Consider the following 17,559-nt stretch of genomic DNA (forward strand, 5'->3'; position numbering starts at 1 on the left):
AGCATGTACTAGTTGTATTGAATATGCTCAGGTGTTTCTGTTGTTGATTGATTGTAGTAGTTCTTAACAAAGTTCTAATTTTTTTTTATTAATTTCTTTTTCCCTCACCAGACCTTAATTTATTTTGGATTAGGATTCCCATGGCATGTGAACTAGAAGATAATTTGAAATAGGTCTCTTTAATTTGAAGTGACAGTCTTGATCAAAATGGTTGGAAAACTCAAACAGAACTTGTTATTGGCGTGTCTGGTGATCAGCTCAGTGACAGTGTTTTATTTGGGCCAACACGCTATGGAGTGTCACCATCGAATAGAAGAACGCAGCCAGCCTGCGAGGATGGAGAGTGTGAAAAGCACAGTAAGAACTGCTTCCAATATCAATGCAAACAAAACCTTTGCTTACAACAAAGACATGCCTTTAATATTTATTGGAGGAGTACCGCGAAGTGGCACTACCTTAATGCGTGCCATGCTTGATGCCCATCCAGATATTCGATGCGGAGAAGAGACAAGGGTAATCCCACGAATTTTGGCAGTGAAGCAGATGTGGGCAAGATCAAGCAAAGAGAAGATCCGACTGGATGAAGCTGGAGTCACAGATGAGGTTCTGGACTCAGCCATGCAAGCGTTTTTATTGGAAATCATTGTGAAACACGGGGAGCCTGCTCCGTATTTGTGTAACAAAGACCCTTTTGCTTTAAAATCCTTAACTTATCTTGCTAGAATTTTCCCCAATGCCAAATTCCTTCTAATGGTACGGGATGGTCGTGCATCTGTGCATTCCATGATTTCCAGAAAAGTCACAATAGCTGGGTTTGACCTTAACAGCTACAGGGACTGCTTAACCAAATGGAACCGTGCTATAGAAACAATGTATAACCAGTGTATGGAGGTTGGTTTTGAAAGGTGTATGCTGGTACATTACGAACAACTCGTACTGCATCCTGAAAGATGGATGAGAACTCTCTTAAAGTTTCTTCGCATCCCATGGAACCAAGCAGTGCTGCACCATGAAGAAATGATTGGAAAAGCAGGGGGTGTTTCTCTTTCGAAGTGAGTATGAACATTCCTCTTTGTGTTGTTCTAAGAGGTAAAATAGTACACTTTGCTTATAAAAGACTAGTTATAACTTGGTTTCCTGTTTTTAAGCAGATAATGATTATGTCTCGGGAAGCTGATTTATGATGCAGATTGTCTGCAAAGTAAGAATGATTGTTAACTAACAATTTGCAATGTCAGGTTGCTCCTACCAATCAATTGCCCTGCTAACATATGTGTACGGAGCATATGAATGAACTTTAAATTAATGTTCAGTCTAACTTGAATTTGGATGTCTAGTGTCAGCCTTTCTTCAAAAATAGCTTTGCTTTTCCCTGTGCCCTAAAATAAAGCTGGACTGTTTTATCTAGACTGGTGTTATTCATTCTAGCAAGATCACCCATTTGATTTCAGGAACTTAAGTATTGTCGTCAGTGCAAAAATGGCCTTTGAGTTATATTTGCCAGGAACATGCTCTTCCAGGAAACTCGAGATGCTGTTCCAATAAAATAGAGAGCAGAGTTGGCGTGTTTTTCTGTTGGCATGTGCTCCTAAAGGACAAGCATTTTGAATAAAATTAACCTTGTAAGCAGATCTCGTAGTGTTCTGTCATGCCATCTGTGCACTTGACTTAGCTACTTTCAGAAACCAAAATCCAGTTCTGCTTAGAAAACCTACACAGGTATTGTGAAAGGAAAAAAAGGAAAGGCAGTTTGTTCTCCAGTTAAACTACTCTAATTTCTTTGCCATTATTTACAGCTGAGCTTCTGAGCTAGGGAAGCTGACCAGTCTTTATGGGGGGCAACAGGTCTGAATGTTTGAATCTTTCTTCTTCCTTTTTTCTGCTATAGCAGGTATATCTACCGTGTTGTCTTCAGTTTCTAAAATATTGATTAAAAAGCCCTATTTATTTTATTGTAAACTTGAAAGAGGGCAGATTTAGATCAGATATAGGAAGAAATTCTTCACCATGAGGGTGGTGAGGCACTGGACCAGGCTGCCCAGAGAAACTGTGGATGCTCCATCCTGCAGGTGATTCTATTGATGACTCTGTGCCAGCAGCTTGTGTGCCCAGTTAAATTCCTTGGCTTCTGTTTTTTGACTATTCATCACTGACCAAGTGCTGCTGAGTAATAGAGACACCTTGCACAGCAAGTGGTGTGGGCTGGGTAGAGACCTGCCAAGCTGCTGAACAGAGTCATTTCATTTTGTTTAAAACTACAGTTTTGAGAAATAAAAATTGAGAGATTTTTGTTTATTTAATGCCTAGGAAAGTGACTGTGTGGGTTTTCTAATATATTGTAGGGGAGTATGATTTAAAGCAAATCATAGAGTTATTAGTCAGTGGCTATGAAGAGAACTTAAAACCCAGATAATGGATATAGATTTACAACCTGGAAGTTTTGCATCACTGTTCCCACTGAAGAAACACAGCCACCACTACTGTGTTCTCAGAGCTATCAAGAAGGCATCTCAGCCTTTTTTTTTCTTTGCGGTATTGTTCGTTAGCAGATTGAAGCCTTCCGATAACATTGACATGGAGCGGGGTACTGCTTTATGTCTCTGCAAGCTGTATCTGTTGGTTACCTGTATCGTGTTACCGCTTCACAGTGGCAACTGAGAGGGAAGTGAACTTACTTTTACTGATAGAAATAGGCGGTTGCCAAGTTCTGTTAAGTGTCCTGTAAAAATAACCATGCATAATGCCATTTCCAGTAAAATGTTATTACCTTACAGTTTCCAGATTAGTGTTTTTAAAAATTAATGGACCTCTGTGCTATAAAACTTAGTAACCTTATTGAATTCACACAGTTTCGAGTAATATTTCTTGCTGAACCTCGTGAAATGGGCTGCGAGGAATTGAGAATACTTGTTTATGTCTCTAAAAACGAGGAAAATGGATGGCTGGAAGTAAGATGTGGCTTCAGGATTATTTTTAACCAAACTTTCAAATTTGGTAAATAAAAGAGTACGAAAGTATTCTTGTGACCCTCAATTCAATCTGTTCAGGGAATTCTTTATGCTTTTATTATCTCATGATATGATTTGTGAAAGTAGTTTATATATCAGAAGGCTTTGGCAATAGCGGAAAAAGGATGGTTTGTTAGTGTTATGTCTGTGGTGTCTAATCAAATACCCTTGAAATATATGGCAAGATCTGGTTATCAGCTGCAAGAGACCTTCATAATTTGATAACTATTAGTGACTTGGTCTTTTGAGGGCTGCAGAAAAAATCAGTGAATATGAAATTTTTTAACTGGGATGTCTGTTTTGTGTATTATATGGTACTAATTGAAACTCTGCAGGGGGAGTTTGAGATTCACCAATTTGAGTTCCTGGTTCCTGTTAAAACCTCCTGCTCTTGGCATCCCCAGCTGTGGGCAGGAACACTGCCTGCTCCTGGCCCAGGGCAGGGGTAACTGCCCAGAAAAATGACTCTTTAAGAAGATTCTTGTTAGATAGTTTGCTGATGACTTTAGAGATGCAGATGGCCTATTACATTTTGACAGCCAAACAAAATACACCTTGCCTTGGCTTCTCCCACCTAATTCTCCAAAGGAAGGTGCTGACAATAACTTCAGAGGTCATCTAAGGAAATTCCAACTGCTGCTGTCCATTGCAACATAAGATGCCTGGATGTGTTTTAACTGTTGGAGGGTTTTTTGAAAAGAAATCTGACATGAGTTCATCTTGAAATATTTAAGAACACTTAGAGAGAGATTGCAGCGTCACTAAAAGATCTTCATAATGATGTTATTACCTGGTAACGGAAAGCAAGTGTATAAGAATGTATTTTTAACTCATCTGAAATAAAACTTAACTATGTCAAATGAAAGCTGCGAGAGATGAATGAGGCTCTAGGTCAGCGTAAGGTGTTTTATTTTCAGTTGTGTATGGAGTTAAATGGTGCATGCAGGCTGGTTCCCTTCCAGCCGTGAGCTGGCCACCCAGTGGCTTGCAGAATTCTGCAGGCAGAGAGCTGATGCCATTTCTCTTTTATTCCAGACTCAGAAAATCTTATGCAACAGTCTTTTAATAGCAATATTAGATACTAGACAGCCTGTATTTAAGATTCTGACTATGTCTGTTCCCCTGGCTGCTTGGTTTGAGGAAACTGTTGGCTACCTTAGTCTTTTCTCCTGTATTTGCTTAATAATCCCTGCTTTTCGTGTTGCTCATGCAGCCCTAGCCTCAAAGTTGTTCTATTTTACTTAGTATTTTTACCCCTTATTTTGGTTTTTATCCAGCTCCAAGGATAAATACTGCAAGGGTTTTAAGGATGTCCACCGCAGCATTTGTAGTAGCGGGAAACCTTCTGTGGTTTGAAGTTATTGCCAACGTGGCTGTTCAAGGAATGTATTATGGCTGGGCTACATGCTATAACCAGTATTGTTAATATAGCTCTGGCACTTGCCTCCTAACTGAAAACAGCTGTGCTGACCACTGATGCAAAGAAATGTCAGCCCTTTTATAGCAATTTTTGTTAGGCTTATTATGAGAATAGCTGTCTAGGCAAAATTACTTCAGAATATACTATTTTTAATGCATACCTTTCATTTGATTCTAGTGCATATATAGAAGTATTTGGGATTAGTTCTATGTTCTGTGCTACCAGCTGCTTTTAAAGCTGGAACTGTTGCTGTGGTTTTGCAGTGGAGCCTGGGAGCACTGACCAGGCAGCATTTGCCATATGCACACATAATTAAATTTGCCAAGACTTGGTATGTTCCCTTGTTTTGCTCTGTTTGCTTTTTTACATATTTCATTCCTCCTGTCCCCAATCTGTCTTCTCCCATACTCTCATCTGTTCTTCGGACTGAATTGTTTTACTTTCCACCTTAACTGAAAGGACAGAAAAGGATTTAAACAGAAGACCAAATGTGGTATAGTATATTTTTGAATCTATGCCTAGGAGCAGCTAAATGTTGTTCCCTGCTTATCTCTTGCCATCTATTAGTCACAAGGGAATGTTTCATGCTGAGCTCATTGTTACCAAGAGTAAAATGACAGAGGGGCAAAACATATGTATCTTAAATGTGCTTTTTCTTCAGCACCAGGTAGCCATATGTGTAGTAATTTAGGTCCTAATTGCTGTATAGCACCCATTGTTTTGGGGTTCAAATAAGCTATTAGCCAAGCCTATTACCTGGTTCTTACAGTATCACCCTTATTTTAAATGGTTGACTCAATTTGTAGTTTTGGTGAAGGGATTTTGGGCTTGGCTGGCTCAAAGAGGGAGAGGACTGTAAATCTTGGATTTTTTTCAAACACCTAGCGTTAAATATTTCTTGAGGATTTCACCCACTGTGGTTCTACAGACTCATGACCCTCCTGGTGCTCTGTCCTCTGCCTTGCCACTTTGAACTTAAATTTGACTCTTAACAGCTCTTTTTTTGCTAATTTGATGTGAAGTCAGATGCTTATCTACTAATTAGAAGAATCAAAAAGGCAGTGCTCAGGCGTTTTAGTTTGCTATACAGACTTGTGATCTCAGGCCAGCAGCCTTCAGGAATCTAAAGGTTTTAATGCTAGTGAAGAAGCAAGTAGTGATTGGAATGCAAAATATAACCTTTCTTTCTTCTTCTACAGAGTTGAAAGATCTACTGACCAAGTAATCAAGCCCGTCAATGTGGAAGCACTGTCAAAGTGGGTTGGGAAGATACCTGCTGATGTTCTGCAAGACATGCCAGTGATTGCACCCATGCTCGCAAAACTGGGCTACGATCCATACGCCAACCCACCAAATTACGGAAAGCCAGATCAAAAAGTTGTGGAAAACACGAGGAGGGTAAGACATTTTTGTGTGTTTAATTATTGACCAAGTGGATGTGAGCTGTAGAGCGGAAGAGTCTTGTGTTTTGTTTGTTATTTTAAAGTCTGTTTCTAATACCTTTTGATACTTAGCAATATGTTTTCCTTGCCATGGGGGGAAGAAGGAAGAATTCAGTCAGAGCTTGAGCACTGAAAGTCTGGCTCTGCTTTTTGTGTTCAGTTTGGTTCATCGCCCTTTACCCCAGCCCAGGCTTGAGCTCTGTTCTTTGGTGTATGTAGCTGAACCTCCTGAGAATCGTCCAGATCATTAAGGAGCTAGTTAGTAGTGGGAAGAAGCTAGCTTTCTCACTGGGACATCAAACTGGATTGATTGAGCTCGGCTTTTTATACAGGAGGGTTGGCAGAAGCTCTGCCACAAAATTACACCCCAAATACTTGGTAGAATTTGAAAAGTGACCCAAGTGACCCATGGAAAATGGCCCAAGGTGATCAAAATGACAGATTTTTCCAATTCTTTGCTGTCCTTTGTAGAACAAATAAAAGATGGAGGAAGGTCTGGTGCTGATTAACCTAAACTTAAGGACTTTAGTCTGAATTTAATGTTGTTGGAATTTGAGTAGTTAGGCTATACAGCTGTTTATCCCTGAAGGTATCCATTGAAAAGCTCATTACCATTGTTTGAAATAAGAATAATTAACTCTTTATTTCTGTTCTTTGGAGAATGTATATTTTATTAAAAGAAGGCGACTTCCTGCTGCAGCAAAGTAATAATTGGAAAAATTGAATTAACCAGTTTAAAAGAACTGTCTTCCACTAGGCCTCCTATATTAAAAAAAAAAAAAAAAAGGTTGGTTTGCTGATGGGTTGGATAGTAATGAAAACCAAAATCACCGGGAAACTTTCATTGAACAGCTGATTGATGTATTAAAGGATGGCAGGTTAACTATTTGAATAGTTGTTAGCTCAGCACGGAAAAGATAACTCACCTTTTCTTATAAGGATTATGGTTTGCATTTTATAGATTTCCTGGTACTTACTGTTTTAAAAGCCTCACAAACAAACTTTTCTGCATTCAACTCAACCCCTTTAGAAAAAAATAAGCGTGCAATAATACTTCATGGAGCCTTGAAAACTAAATCCTTGTGCACCTACCTGTAGATGCTATAAAACAGTGACTTGGATCCAAATTTGTATTGTAGTGCAATAACTTAAAGTTGCTTATCACTTACTGATACAATTTAAATAAGTTTTTACAGTATGATGACCTTTCTGAGTCCTCTCCCTGTGGACAGCAAGCTCAGCTGGAGTTGTAAAAACTGTATGGATTTCAGTTGCTTACTGTTGGGTGGCTTCTTGAAATCTATTTCAAATGCCAGGGAGAAATGTAGGTGATAAAGCCACAAGCATACTTTTAAAATAAATAATGCCTCATTTAAAAGGCTAAAGTGTATTGAGGCTTTTTCACAAGTTTGCTTTGCAGCATAGTCAGTTTGTTTACTAATGTCAAACACAGTGTGAAAAACTGGAGGTTACTGCTATAATAGCTGTATGCAAGCGTATGGAACACTTCTTAATATTTTGACTGTTATTTTAATTTAATAGCTTTACTTACAGACCAAGATAGTATTTTAGTTGTGTGGTTATTTATTGCAGTACCCAGTATAATTTTTCCTAGTCGCTTGTTCTTTAATCTATACAAAAGTAATTTTGTTAAATGAGGGAGATGTTGTATATTAAGACTAAAATCCAAAAAAGCAAAAGGAATAAAGATGGCTAGTCTTCAAAACTGACAATATTCCTTTTGAAAATGGAGAAACATGAGACTTTCAAAATGTCGCTTGCCCCAAGGAGCCCTTTAAAACGGCGGCTCAAATCACGGCTCAAATCACCGAGTGCGCGTTTGGGCGGCTCAAATTCCTACTTTGCTTTGTTTCATCCCAGCTGGTTCCCAGCAAATCCCTGCTCAGACCATTGGGTCCTCTGTCCTTCTCTGTGACTATGGAAACATTCATGTCCTGACGGTTTCAAGATTTAAGGCTTCCCAGCTCCCAGAGCAGTTTGCTGCTCAGGTTGTGTAATTCTGCAGGCAGGAGGCTCATCACCCTCGCTAGAAGTGCCAGCTGCCCGGCCATCCTGCGTTGTCACGATGCTGCCACCCAGCCTGGCCTGAAACCAAGTTTGTTTTGAATAATAATAATAATATTCTGGTTGGTGATCAGTGGGAGCTGACTCACTTCTGAAATATGAGTTGTTTTGTTTTCTGCACAGCTTTATTTTTTTTAATTTGGGGATGGAGGGCATATATTTCAAAACACTACAAGGTGTTTGGGAAGAGTTGGGGGAGAAGGAGAGGGAGTGGAAAGTGTTAGTTTTGCCCATCGGGGATAGCATGTGCAGCCCTGTGGGTTTCCCCTTCTCTTCCATGAACCTGTGCTATTAATAATTACTTTTTGCTGCTACAGCTTGGAGAAGAGGGCATTTATTAAGGAAAAAAAAAAAACTCATTTAGATTTTTCCAGCCTTTAGGGACTGGCATGTGACAAGCTAAGTGTGTTATTTCACACTCTTAGCTGGTGAATTTGTAAATGACTGCAGCACTACTTTTGTTCTTTCTTTTAAAATGTGTTCACCTACAATAGTCTTTCACAGAGTTTTGTGCTGGGTATATTGTTGGAAATGAAGTTATCCAAATAAAAACTATCCAAAGTTACTCCTCAGTACATAATAATATATATAAATCTTGCATGTAACCATCTATTGCTTCACTTTGTTTGGAAGCTGTTCTGATTTCTTTATATTTGTGGTCTCCGAGAACTTTAAACTGAGCACCAAACTTGAATTTTGTTCATTGAAAACTGATGGAGTTTAGACTACTGAAGCTGAACTGTATTGTGTTAGCAGAGTAACCCCTTAGAGTGACCAACTTGAAGTACTGTTGAATTATATGACACTTGTTATTCTGATAGCATTGGAGTTTCTTAATCTATTTAAAATGGCATGAGCTTGCATTTCAGATCACAGAATCACAGAATGTCAGGGATTGGAAGGGACCTGGAAAGCTCATCCAGTGCAATCCCCCCATGGAGCAGGAACACCTAGATGAGGTTCCACAGGAAGGTGTCCAGGCGGGTTTGAATGTCTGCAGAGAAGGAGACTCCACAACCCCCCTGGGCAGCCTGGGCCAGGCTCTGCCACCCTTACTGAGAAGAAGTTTCTTCTCAAATTTAAGTGGAACGTTTTGTGTTCCAGTTTGAACCCATTACCCCTTGTCCTATCATTGGTTGTCACCGAGAAGAGCCTGGCTCCATCCTCCTGACACTCACCCTTTAGATATCTGTAAACATTAATGAGGTCACCCCTCAGTCTCACAAGCTCCAGAGCCCCAGCTCCCTCAGCCTTTCCTCACATGGGAGATGCTCCACTCCCTTCAGCATCTTTGTTGCCCTGCGCTGGACTCTCTCCAGCAGTTCCCTGTCCTTCTGGAACTGAGGGGCCACAACTGCACACAATATTCCAGGTGTGGTCTCCCCAGGGCAGAGCAGAGGGGCAGGAGAACCTCTCTGGACCTACTGACCACCCCCCTTCTAATCCACCCCAGGTACCATTGGCCTTCCTGGCCACAAGGGCCCAGTGCTGGCTCACGGTCCTCCTGCTGTCCACCAGGACCCCCAGGTTCCTTTCCTGGGAAGCAGAAAACAATAGGAAAAGGGAAGGATTGATTATATTTTTTTTTTCTGGTGTGGTTTTGAGGGGAGTGTTTCAGTTTGGGGGGGGTTATGTAATGCTGGCTCAAGTTGCTTGTGGAAGCTGCAACAACAGGGTGGAAGCCCAACACCGCTGAAATTCCTGGCAGGGGAGATTCTGGCTCCACCTAAAGATGGAATAACACTGTGTCATGTAGCTCATTGCTATCAGATATGTTAAAAAACAAACAAGTGAGTTATTCTTACAGAGAGTTCTTGTTTTATATGATTAAAAGCAAAACGTGCTTAGAGCTAGATATCTTCTTTTGAATGCAGACAGGTCAGCATTTTATGATTAAAAGTCTGTGTGTTGCCCAGGTGTGGAAGATAAATTTGAAAGATTCCAAACTAAAGTTCTGTTGGTCTCCAGGTAGAATGTCGTGTTGTGAAATAAGACATCTGTGACAGTACCTCCACTGGTAAAGTACAAATCTAACACCAATAGAACAGATTTTTCAGATATTTTCAATAACAGCCATTAACTTTATCTTTTTTTTCTGTTAGGCCCAACAATATTATCTTTTAAACACTTTATCTTGTCTTTGTTAAGGAACGCAGACCAGAGAGAACAAGGTCCGAGTAGAGTTGCACTATTCAGCACATCTCTGCGTGTGACCGCCCTCAAGGGGCAACCTTGAGTTATTCAGTGACTGCAGAATTATGCTGGCTTTTGTTTTTCTTAGAACTCTGTTCCTGATCTGTTCATTATAATGATTGCAAGGGTCCCTTCCTTATGTATAAGTGGCCACTTCTTTTTCCCCCTAGGGTTTTAAATTCTACATCCTGAACATAAAGGAAAATAACATCTTGTAACTAAAATGAGTTTTAACCTGTAAATTATGCAGAAAATGCAAATAATTAAGCTGTCTGAACTGGAAGCCCGATCTCTATATATTGAATTACAAAAGTAGAATCCCTCCGTGTTAGAGGAGTATCGGAGATGTCCTCATCATATTGTGAGTTTTTATAAAGTGTATGTCAGCAGTTTAACAGAATATACCGAAAGTGGAGAACAGCTCATAACTGCAGGACTCTGAATTATGCCCAGTAGAAACTGGCTTATTGTTGTGTTATGGTTGGCGAGGTGGTTTCCTTTCACATCTGCAATGTATTACATCAAATTTTCTTTGGCACATCCTTCCTACTAAATGAATTTGTATGCTTGGAATACATATTCTAGTAATTTCTTTTAACTTCTTCATTACGTTCCTTGCCCCTGGAGAGACGAAAGTGCACGGAACTCTATAGAAAAAGCTATGGTTTTCATGATGACTGTTTAAATATGCGTGGGTACTTCTAATCACATCCGAAAGCTGTTATCTCTCTCTGGTTTGTGTTCTGTTGATGGTGTTTTCTGCAGTAACATCTAGAGGAAAAAACAGAGTTCTATAAACTCCTGTTTCGTGCCTGTTTTAAATTGTGAGGAAATGTCTCCTGCTGTTAAGAGTTGATATCCATGACAATCATGACCTCAAGGCTTTGTATTTGAGGCTTTAAAGACAGAAACAATCTATGATAAAGGATGCAAGTGTATTTATAACCTAATGCATGAGAATAATTACTTGTGCTGTCAAAGGTGGGTAATTGTGGAGCTGTGGTGTAATGATGGGCTGCTCAAGGAGCTTAGAAAAAAAGGCCGTGCATCTCTAAAAAAACATATATACAAAATTAGGTATGATCTGTCTTTTGGCAGACATTCACGGGCCTGTCTAAAATCTTGCTCTTCATGTTGTTTCTACTGGCTAAATATTTACATCTCGCATGTCCCTTTTCTTGGCAGTTCCAACAGAGGGGTGAAGAATTGTGTAAGCCATGGGAGCTGCCTTAAAAGTTGAGGGAAGGCTGAAAGAGCAAGATGAGGGCACTTCCATGTACTGTGCAGTGAAGGATTGTTTCTAGAGAGGGCCTCTGATCAGCTTTTGCTGGTGTTCCTTTTTTTCTTTCTTTTTTCTTTTCAGTTGAATATCAATAGCTTTATACTCTTCAACTTTGATGTTTTGAAAATCTAGCAAGCGCAAGCACTTGCAGGTGAACTTACAGACAAAAAGACCCATTATCTCTCCCTACTGGAACTGACCACACATAATGTGACTTTCTAAACCAGGCTTGAAAGTGGGTGAAAAGGAGTGCTTTAATCTTCTGTGAAGATGAATTTCAGGTTATAATGTTCTTAAGCTTTCTTTGAGTATTTATAAGGGTTTTCTCGGACAACTGGATGTGAAACTTGCTTACTGATCTCTTTTTGAGAATAATATGCATTTAGTTTGGTTACAAGAATGCGTTTGTTTGTTTGTGTGGGGGGTTTTGGTGTTGTTTCTTTTTTAAATAGAACAGCCTGAATACTGCAAACACTGAACAACAAACTGACACAGGCTTCAGATTTTCACCCCCACCCCCCTTTGGAAATCCATTTGAACTTGCAAAATAATTCCCTTAGAAATGGTAAATGCCATTTCTGCTCAATTTTACTGAATTCTTGCTTAGACTGGAAATTATTCCAATGTCCTGCCTCTACCTCTCTGCTGCCACTCTCTGAATAATGTGTTTGAGACTTAGAAATTGGTCAGAAAAGAATTTTGAATCTGAAACCTCTTAATTTCTTTGGCTGTACACGGAGTCATTGTTTATAGAATTTCTGGATTGCACTTGGTCCCCGGGTTTTGATTCAAAAGGGGCCACTTACTGTTTTTGGAACTACTTTAAACCAGTTTGTATGGAGTCTTAATCGTGACAAAACCAGCTTTCTAAATAATAGCAGTTCTGAATGAAAATTAGGCATGCATGTGTGTTAAACCTGATTTTCTTGGGCCTGTAGTTGGTTAGATTTGCCTTTGTAAATTGTGGTGTGGAAATTGTGATATTTAATATTAGTATCTTATGTCCTTGAAACATTTTCTTATCTTTCCAAGCTATGACATTAGTGTCATTACTTTTCTTAATATTGCTGATGGATTAATCACAGAATCACAGGATGTCAGGGATTGGAAGGGACCTGGAAAGCTCATCCAGTGCAATCCCCCCATGGAGCAGGAACACCCAGCTGAGGTTCCACAGGAAGGTGTCCAGGCGGGTTTGAATGTCTGCAGAGAAGGAGACTCCACAACCTCCCTGGGCAGCCTGGGCCAGGCTCTGCCACCCTCACTGAGAAGAAGTTTCTTCTCATATTTAAGTGGAACCTTTTGTGTTCCAGTTTGAACCCATTACCCCTTGTCCTACCATTGGTTGTCACCAAGAAGAGCCTGGCTGCACCCTCCTGACGCTCACCCTTTAGATATCTGTAAACATTAATGAGGTCACCCCTCAGTCTCCTCCAAGCTAAAGAGCCCCAGCTCCCTCAGCCTTTCCTCATAAGGGAGATGCTCCACTCCCTTAATCATCTTTGTTGCCCTCCACTATTAATGCTTGTTAGGAGTTGATGCTGTTCTACAAAGGGTATTACAATGGTAAGCTTTTTAGAGCAGACATATATAGATATATAATATAAAAATTAGATCAAGTCATAATTGCAGGAGAAGGAAAGAAGCAGGTCTCCAGAGAGGCAAACATAGTTTTGGTCACTCTGGTTCTGAATCAGTTGCAAATGTACCATGATCATCAATATTAATTGTTTTTAAGAATTCCCAGATAATGACTGCAGCGATTTGCACGAAAAGATGAAGCAGTTCATCTGTTTCTTCCAACATCAGCACTAGTTCAATACAAGATACTGTTTTTTCTTGTGAACCTTGCCGAGATCGTTCTGTAGTGTTTTCTGATATGATTAGATTGTTGATTTGTAACTTCCATTTCTGCTCTCTAGAACACAGCCCGCATTTTAATGGCTTGGTTGAAAGCTTAAAATATGAAATACTCTCCTTCATTTATAAATATTTATAGTATCTCTGAGCTCCAGTAAGCCACAAGCCGAATTTTTGACCAGTGTGGCTTTCATTAGGGTTTCCATGGGAATGACAGTACCCCCCCAGCTGAATAGAAATGAGCCGTGCCTGTCGTTTTGAATCAACCTTTCTATTTTATCTAAAACATGGAATATCAGAAGGAACAGAGTTCTGCCATCTATGTGTATAATAATTCCTGCTCTCATGTTGGGACTCAGCGAAGCTTCATTGTTTGGAGATGTTTGGCCTGGTGATGGAGAGGGCTGAAAACTGCTAGCGCCTCCGTCCCTCCACGTGAGTCACACATTTAATGGGCTGAGGCCTCATCCAGATGGCAAATTCTGAGCTGACTCAGCTGCTGTCCCAGCCGCTGCAGTGCATTGACAAAATGAGTGAGTATGGCTTTATATTCTGGTCATCTATTAATAGGAAAGTGAAGAAAATGGGTATTGTTAATAAGCATCCCTGAATGTTCTTCCTTTGATGCAAGAGCAAACCAGGGACTGGAACTCTGAGCAAGGCTCTAGAGTAGCCCTGTTGCCATTCTATGGCATTATAGAGTTTTCTAAGTAGGTTTTTGACTTTTGATTTTATATGATTACAGTTACACAAGACTACAAAGAACTTATGACATTAGGGTGTTCAGTCTTTTTGGTTCAGTAGAAAGGATGGTAAAACTCTTCAAGTATACTTTTTTGGAGAAAAGAAAAAAAGAAAAAAAGAAAAAAAAAACAACAAACAACCACCAACCAACCAAAAACCACCACCAACAAAACACCACATACACAAACCCAGAATACTTATTTCTCCTCTTCAGAACTGTAAACTGTATTCCAGTTTAATCTCAGAAGGAAACAGCTCTTAGGAAGTATCCTCTACAGAGAAGGCAATATGTTGCCAATTTATTTCCTAATTAGTCAGATAGTGGAAACACTTGTTTGGTGGGGCTGTTGGTATGTCTGAGGATGTTTATTGCTTGCTCTTTCTCCAAACAGTGTTGTTTCAGAATTAATATTATGCTCTAAATGATTGGAAATTGCAGTATTGACAAACTCATGAACTCAGGCTGGTGATGAGGCTACAGTTGTGAAATTTATAATCTTAAGAGCTGCTGACTAGAACTTTGTGACAGTCCTGCTAGTAAGTGGAGCTCTTCTGTACTCTTATATGAAGCTATTAAATCTATATATCTATTAGTGTAGAACAGAATAGACTATTCCAGTTGGAAGGGACCTACAATGGTCATCTAGTCCAAATAGGAAAGGATTATCCCACTGAATTGGTTTTTTTTTCCATTCCCTTAACAAGCTCTTTAGCATTTGATACAGTAGTGAATGCTGGCTTTGAGTCATATATTGTTTTTTGTTTCTCCAGGTCTATAAAGGTGAATTTCAGCTTCCTGACTTTCTCAAAGAAGTGCCACAGGTACAGTATTGTATTCATTTCCTTTTTGTGGGTATAGTGGCAAGTTAGTATGCCACCAGTCTTTACAAACCACTTCTTCGTAAATTTGATTTTCTGTTCGATTGTGCTTCCAACCGCGTTCCTTTTCCTCACATAGACATGATGGGAAGGGTTTGGGCTGTAACCACAAGCCCATTTACGGACACAGTTCACTTTGGAAGGTGGCATCTCCTGCTGCTGGGCAGCTCTTCTGTGTCTCCTGGAGGTACCAGAGCAGAGAGGATGGGCTTGTTCATGGACCTGCCTGTTGGGTGCTCCATTTTGGTAGCTCAAAGGGCTTCTGTGTGTGTGTGTTTTTCTTTTTTTCTTCTCTAATGTGTAGTGAAATTAATTCTCCCTCCCATAGCCTTGCAGATTTAAGATCTGCTAATCTAGCAGATCAGTTTTTGTAGGCTGCATAATTGATGGTAAATGTCTAAATGCCATCAAAAGTGCTCTCTACATTGTACTCTGGTAAAAAAAATGGCAAGTGGCTCATCAGTGTTACCAGCTTGGGGTGTGTTCAAGTAAAGCTAAGTAGAAAAATACTTGGTTGGGGTTTTTTTTGTGTTTTGTTTTGTTTCTTCAATTCCTTCTGCATATACAAGAGTACAATGCTGCAGAATTGGGAGAGATGGCATTTTAGGGGCTTTCTGCCTTCAGAATTTTGTATCTCTGCGACTACAAGAGCAAGAGGCATTCTTGTCTCCCAGCAGCCTCAATGGGAGCTGTAGGTTGCCAAGCCTTTGGAGTTACCCATTATTATTGTTGTCGTTGCTGCTACTTTATGACTTTCAAAAAATGCCAGTCGTGGATCTTCCTCAGCCTCCTGCAAGGCTTTATTCTTCTTTTCCAAGAGCTGGAGGCCACCACCATTCTTTGCTTATATTTTGTTCTGTTCAGCTGCTCATTCTTTTGGGTGGGAGGGGGTTGTCTCTTCACTGACCAGTGTTCACTTTGACCACATGTGATCTTCTTTTTGCAGGGTAATGCTGTTCAAGGGGCACAACTTTAGCGTAATTGTTTAAAAATAGGAGTGAGTAGGCAGAGCAGTGCATAGAAGTGGTAACTTGCAGCATAACCATACCCAAATATGCCAATACTTTAAGCAAAAGAGGGAAAGATTATATGCTTCTCTCCAGTAAAATGGCTAGAAGTAGACAAGTGATTTACAATGCTTCCGTTACTTTGTATTTCTACTTGATTTCCTGTCTTTAATGATATATACAGTACAGAAGTTTATTTAGAATGTAAGCAGGCTATCAAAAGTAAAATAATTTGCAGTGTCTTTAGTTTGAAAAGAAGGAGAAAACCTACTGGGCACAAGCTTTCCTGACTTTGGATCCTCAGTGTTAAGAAAAGACTCTTTGATTATGACTTTCGTTAGATATAGAAATTAAAGAATACCCGGCAGAATCTACCACATGCAAACAAAGCATTTTGACATATTCTGTTGATTCAAATGACAACTTAATTGATTAAAAAGGAAAATTGGTTTCTTTTGTTCCAGCCAAAGAAGACAGTAGAAAGGAAGTCCCGTGGCAAGATAAAATGAACATGGATCAGTAAAGTCAAATAGCTGCGGTGTCTGTTTCATGTTTTCAGAATATAACTTTTTGCTATGGACACCAAATCTTTCTGATAAATCTTTGTGTGATCTCTAGTGTGGGCTTTGCTCTTTTTACTGGATGTTTCGCCTGCTCTCACCTTCTGAACTGTTGGTGCTCGTGCTTTGCAAGTTGTGCTCAGCTAATAGAAAACCATTGAGAACCTGGCACCACGCAGCTCCATGTGCTGTTGCTCACAGCATTGTTCACTCTCGACTGCTGGCCAAAATGTCTCTGCAGCTTAATGGCAAGACAACTATTTAAACGTGTGCTGCTTCAAAGTTATTGTCAGCAAATCGTGCTGAGAAATTGTGCTGTAGTTATTTCTAATGCTTTCAAATGCAATTGTTAGTTCAGGATTATCTACAACCTCAGAGTTGCAGCATATGTGACTGCAAGCGTAGGGTGTGTCAGAACAGGAGATTAAGTATTGCTGATAAGGATTTCTGGAAAATGCAGGGAGATGAGCCACCTGTAAAATGTAGCATACTGTGATAGGCAGTGTGCTGGCAAAATAAATGATCCTTGATCTGTTAGTTAAATGACGCTGTTTGTATTTCCCAGTTATCTTTCGATACAGCAAAAGAACTTGATCCACTACTTCTGGTAAATGTCCTCTTTCTATCCATATGATAGGGAGCTTTCAAAATAGGAATCTGCTGAATTTCAGGAGGTGGATTTGTAGTCAGCTGTGTATGATTACAGTATTCACCAAACTCTGAGCAGATTCCCCCAAAGTAAAGAAAGATCATCTAAAAACCAAAAATAAGCTTTGTGAAATAGTAAGAGAATATTGCTTGAGCCATAAAAACTGATAGTGGAGACGAAATTGATGCTGATAGTGTTCTCCCTTAGTATTACATTGAAGATAAGATTAACATAATGTAACCAAACAGCTAAATGGTTTGGAGTGCAAACATTGGTGCGGATAATGAGATTTGTTTTCCTCTGATGTAAAATAGCTAATTTCTTTTTAATTATTTACTTTACAGACTGAACCTATGGAATAGAAGATACAATGGATATTTCTTGCACAGAAGGTAATAAAAGAGCATGCAGTCCTGCTCATTTGCTCCTC

At 39.7% G+C, this 17,559-nt stretch overlaps 1 protein-coding gene across 9 annotated transcripts in view; it reads left to right on the forward strand.

Annotated features, from left to right (window-relative positions):
- Positions 1-17,559, forward strand: part of TPST1 (tyrosylprotein sulfotransferase 1) — a 37,462-nt gene that overhangs the window by 17,699 nt on the left and 2,204 nt on the right. For 8 of the 9 annotated variants that reach the window (XM_071817134.1, XM_071817133.1, XM_065852809.2 and 5 more), the window contains exons 2-6: positions 112-1,052; positions 5,628-5,826; positions 14,806-14,856; positions 16,385-16,458; positions 17,474-17,521. In XM_071817134.1, coding sequence (XP_071673235.1) covers positions 208-1,052; positions 5,628-5,826; positions 14,806-14,856; positions 16,385-16,429 — 1,140 coding nt within the window. In that variant the 5' untranslated portion in view covers positions 112-207 and the 3' untranslated portion in view covers positions 16,430-16,458; positions 17,474-17,521. The remainder of the gene's footprint in view (positions 1-111; positions 1,053-5,627; positions 5,827-14,805; positions 14,857-16,384; positions 16,459-17,473; positions 17,522-17,559) is intronic. The other variant, XM_071817137.1, reaches the window with a different exon arrangement.

The sequence above is a fragment of the Patagioenas fasciata genome, chromosome 19, assembly GCF_037038585.1.
Source record: "Patagioenas fasciata isolate bPatFas1 chromosome 19, bPatFas1.hap1, whole genome shotgun sequence".
NCBI classification, from domain to species: Eukaryota; Metazoa; Chordata; class Aves; order Columbiformes; family Columbidae; genus Patagioenas; species Patagioenas fasciata.